The following is a 5056-nucleotide window of genomic DNA, read 5'->3' as shown; positions in this document are numbered from 1 at the left end:
GGTATGTCAGATAATGAGTGTATAACTGATGCTGTATGTCAGATAATGAGTGTATAACTGATGCTGTATGTCAGATAATGAGTGTATAACTGATGCTGTATGTCAGATAATGAGTGTATAACTGAAGCTGTATGTCAGATAATGAGTGTATAACTGAAGCTGTATGTCAGATAATGAGTGTATCACTGATGCTGTATGTCAGATAATGAGTGTATCACTGAAGCTGTATGTCAGATAATGAGTGTTTAACTGAAGCTGTATGTCAGATAATGAGTGTATAACTGATGCTGTATGTCAGATAATGAGTGTATAACTGATGCTGTATGTCAGATAATGAGTGTATAACTGAAGCGGTCTACACTCCAGTGACCATGGTGGTAACTATTGGTGCATAAACACTGATTTCTAATAAAAACTTGATTTCTTAAAAACCCAGATGTCTGAACAGTGTGTCTGTAGCAGAATGTAAATAGATGAGATGACCCAATAAAGCAAGCATTTGATCATTCTTTCTTAAGTTTACTGCATTGAATTATTATTTTGTCTTCGTTTCTCAGGTTTTGATGATCTTTGTTCTATCTTACAGAAAAACCAAGATACTTTTAGTGATAAAGCAAATGAAGAATCGGATGCTGACTCTGGTGTAGATTTGTTAGACTCTGACACAGCAAGTCAACATTCAAACAGCAGCAGTAGTAGTAATAAAGACAATGGATTAGATTTGGTGAAGAAAGACAACTGTGATGGTGATTCTCCTGCTGAAGAAAATGACAGTGATGAGGATGGCGTGGGCAAATGTAATGAAATGACGGATAATGATATCAATGGTGAAGATTCTAGTGTTTAAGAAGAAAATTCAAGGCTAACAAAAAGAAAGCAAATTTTCAGAAATAAATCTGTTTGGGTGGAGGGTAAGCAACAAAAATCTAACAATTTATCAAATTGCTAAATGAACAAATTGTATGATGTTGTCTAAAACTTGCAATATTTTAGAAGAAAGAAGAGACTTTTTCATTGGTTTCTGTCAGTTGGCTGTGGTGTTGCCATTCAATGTTTGAAACAAATACTAGATATGCACACAAAATCTCTTTAGTTTTTGGTTCATATTTTTGCTTTTTTGCTTTTGTTGATTGGAACATTTTTAAAATGGGCCTTTATGGGAAAATGCAAATAAGTTTTTATATCACAAATGATATTCATGCATTGTAGTTTCACATTTTTAATTTCCACTATGGTTTAAAGATTACTGATTAGATTTTCATTGTTGCATGATGAATTGTCTTGTGGTGTTATCTTCGTTTAGCTACTCATTCAGATCAAAATTTATTTCTATATTTAAGGTACTAGTAACTTTTGGTTTTTGAAAATGCAACATGGAACAAATAATATTCTAATATTTAAATGAAACCATTTTACTTCAATTTGTAGAACCAGTTACTTCTTTATGATAAACCTTAATATTTATTTAGCTGTCAATCAGTAAGATATTAGACTAAATCAATTGAAGATCAGACAACAGACTCAGTGGTTGTCAGTTTGTATTCCGTCATCTGTAACTTCAACACAAGAACGTCTCTTTTTCAAGTATGGACCTTATGAAATTTTGCTCATTATACATTGAAGGACGAATCTTTCAATTTATAATTTAACAAACATAATGTAGCATTTAGTACACTGCATATTACTCTAAACAAATCATACAAATATTTTTAAAGAAAATTTCTTTTATAAGAAATATGTGTGTATATTGTTATAAAAATAACTAAGCATTCAATATTTGGTGACATCTGAGAGGTTGCAGCTCATAAATTGTCTTCTATTAATCTTGGTCTTGTTTTACTTCACCACTTCGATTTCAGAAAAAAGCTTACAATCATTTATTTATTAGTATTATCAAATAGTATTATTTTCTCATAAAGGTAGGATTCTTCAAGAATAATAAGTTTTAAAAAAGAAGTGCAATAAAGATTTATCGTAAAATCTTTGTTATAGAAGTTCCTTAGTCTGTGATTCAATTATTTCCATTTACAGTTCCTTTTGTGCCATTTTTCTAACAGAAACTGGGTCTATAAAAGTACTTCAATTGGCTTTTTCAACTTTCGACTGATTTAACCCGGATCGCAGTTCCTTTTATGGATGTCTATTTTCAAGTTTGGTTCATCAATTTCATAATTATGACTGTTTGTTGTTGGTTAATCTGTGTTTTAATTTGTTGCCATTGGAGATCTCATAATGTGCCTTTCTATAAGTTTATTCTTCTTAATGTGACAAAAGTTGCTGAACATTTCTGAGACACATAAGAACTCTGGAACTGGAAAAGAATGGTTTAAGGCAGCAGCATATCCATATTTTTGTAATAAATGTTTTTTTTTATTTGTATTTTTACATTCTTGTTGATCACCAAAGCAAATTGACTTTTAAAATGTGAATAAAACAAACCTGTTTTTGTTTCCACTTTTCTTTGTGTTTCATGTGTTTTTGTAGATATTCTTTTACTTCTTTCAGTCATTTGACTGGAGCACCACCTTTTAGTCGAGCAAATCGACCCCAGGACTTATTCTTTGTAAGCCTATCAGTCTCTTTTTGCCGAACTGTTACGTTACGGCGACGTAAACACACCAGCATCGGATGTCAAGTGATGTTGGGGGGGTGCAAAGAGACATACATACATACATGCAACGGGCTTCTTTCAGTTTCTATCTACTAAATCCTTTCAAGCATTTGGCCTCATAGACGCAATGTGCCGGTGTTGTGTAACTAGTACCAGTGCTGGTAGCACATGTAAAAAGAATCTTTCGAGTGTTGGGTCTCTTGGAGGCAATGACAAATGACTGTGATCTTTGGCAATATGCTGTGCTGGAGAAGACGACTCATCAAGCCAAGTGAAATTGTAGTCATGGTAGATATTGGTGCTATGCCATTGGCACATAAAAGAGTCTGGTGCAGCCCCTCAGCTTATCACTTCTGTCAAGCATGGACAACAGAGGTTAAATGATGGTGGTGGTGGTGGTGGTGAAGTTTAGTTTTGATAGTTTAACACTTTAGCATTTAAACCGGTCATAACCAGTCAAAATATTCTATCTGTTTTATCTTCAAACTGATCATATCTGGCCTTTCATACCTACCCTACAGAGTCATTTTAAAAATAAACAATCACATCATCAAAATCTTGAAGCTCAGAAATAATGTAGGATTAATTAAAAACAATATGGATAAATAAACATTGCTTTTGACAGAATGTACTGAATACCAAAGGGCTGAAGCTCTAACTTATGTTAGGATGTGATTTAATGGAGATTTAGTCACCATTTTAGCAGGTTGAGCAGCTGCACAGAAGTTTCCCTATGCAAAATTTTACATAAACTAAATAAAATATCCAAAGTTTCTGAAGGTCTCGAGGCCTTGGATCTGCACCTGAGCCCTTTATTTTGTTTTTATGAAAGATCAACATTTACCCTCTCATAGAAGTTTTCCCTCTCCACATCACCAGACTCGTCCCTTCACACTCTTCATTGTCTCTATTCTGCAAATTTCCACTTTATATCTGTCTTCCTGTCCTGTCATTCTATCTTTTCTCTCTCTCTCTCTCTCATTCTATCTATCTTTCACAGTGATTTGCCTCTCCCCTGCTGTCTTTCCTCCCACCTTTATCAATCTGTTGCCTACATCCACACACATCTCAGATTAAAACAATCATGTGAATAGAGCTGCATAAATCAATTCATTTGAATGAATGTCATAAAATCAATATAAATTAACATTTGGAAAACATTTTAAGTCTAGCTGTTACTGATTAATACTTGTTAGCTTCAATAACAATCATCATCATCATTTAATGTCTGCCTTCCATCCTGGCATCAGTTGAATGGTTCCACAGAATCCAACAAGACAAAGGACTGTCAAATTCCAGTATCTGCTTTGGCATGGTTTCTATGACTGGATGCCCTTCCTAATACCAACCACTTTACAGTGTGTATTGAGTTCTTTTTTTTTTTTTTTGTGGCACCAACACTAATGGGGTCACCAAATGATTTGCAAGACAAGACCCATCAACTCAGTGTAGTATTGAGGAGAAGCTAAAGTACGAAACGGGTGTTATTTCCAGTATCAAAATCTGGTAACCCTCTGTTTCCAGTTCAGTTCTCATTACAGTGAGTCCAATAATCATCGTCGTCATTTAACCTCCCTTTTCCATGCTGGTATGGGTTGGATGGTTTGACCAGGGCTAGCAAGGTGGTGGTGGTGTGACTATAACTAATGAGTTTGAGAGGTTTGCAGACAATGGGAAAAACACTGTAGGGAACACAGTCAAAATTACAAGTGTTTTTGTAAGCTTGCAGTGATGATTTCAAGTCCTTGAAGACCCTAAGAAAACACATGTAAGTCCAGCCTTGAATCATTATATGATGACTGGGTGTTTGGTTACTACATTACAAACCACTATCATTACCACCACCACTACATTGTTTGGCAATGAGTCGGTGTGAGAACTTTCACATGATTGCTTAATCTACTGGAAAAAGTTGCTGAATCTCCCTCAAATACACACACCTTACTGTCTTAAATAAGAGTAGGTGTAAGCATTTGGAAAAAGTAGTCCTAGATACATTCATACACTTTATCTGAATATAAGACAAGATTGTTATGGTTGGAACATTTTTGCTTGTAAATTTGCATGATCATAACTGATTTGAAGCTAAGCAATAACTCTAAGAATCTACAATATTATTCCATTTATTAAGCTATGTGCTTGTATTTTACACAAAAGCAAAATGTGAAACTCTTTTCATGGGAGAAGACGGAAGTTTTATTTTTTTAATCATCATCATCATCATCATCGTTTAACGTCCGCTTTCCATGCTAGCATGGGTTGGACGATTTGACTGAGGACTGGTGAAACCGGATGGCAACACCAGGCTCCAGTCTGATTTGGCAGAGTTTCTACAGCTGGATGCCCTTCCTAACGCCAACCACTCAGAGAGTGTAGTGGGTGCTTTTACGTGTCACCCGCACGAAAACGGCCACGCTCGAAATGGTGTCTTTTATGTGCCACCCG

At 35.1% G+C, this 5056-nt stretch overlaps 1 protein-coding gene across 1 annotated transcript in view; it reads left to right on the top strand.

Annotated features, from left to right (window-relative positions):
- The window catches only part of LOC106872212 (E3 ubiquitin-protein ligase UHRF1), a 21146-nt gene extending 18687 nt beyond the window's left edge, over positions 1–2459 (top strand). The window contains exon 9 of the mRNA XM_014919121.2: positions 587–2459. Within this exon, the coding sequence (XP_014774607.1) occupies positions 587–847 (261 nt within the window). The 3' untranslated portion in view covers positions 848–2459. The remainder of the gene's footprint in view (positions 1–586) is intronic.
- Positions 2460–5056: the final 2597 nt, after the last annotated feature.

Source organism: Octopus bimaculoides, chromosome 6, assembly GCF_001194135.2.
Source record: "Octopus bimaculoides isolate UCB-OBI-ISO-001 chromosome 6, ASM119413v2, whole genome shotgun sequence".
NCBI classification, from domain to species: domain Eukaryota; kingdom Metazoa; phylum Mollusca; class Cephalopoda; order Octopoda; family Octopodidae; genus Octopus; species Octopus bimaculoides.
Note: the sequence above shows the minus strand (reverse complement) of the source record. Positions and strands in the feature narration are given on the sequence as shown.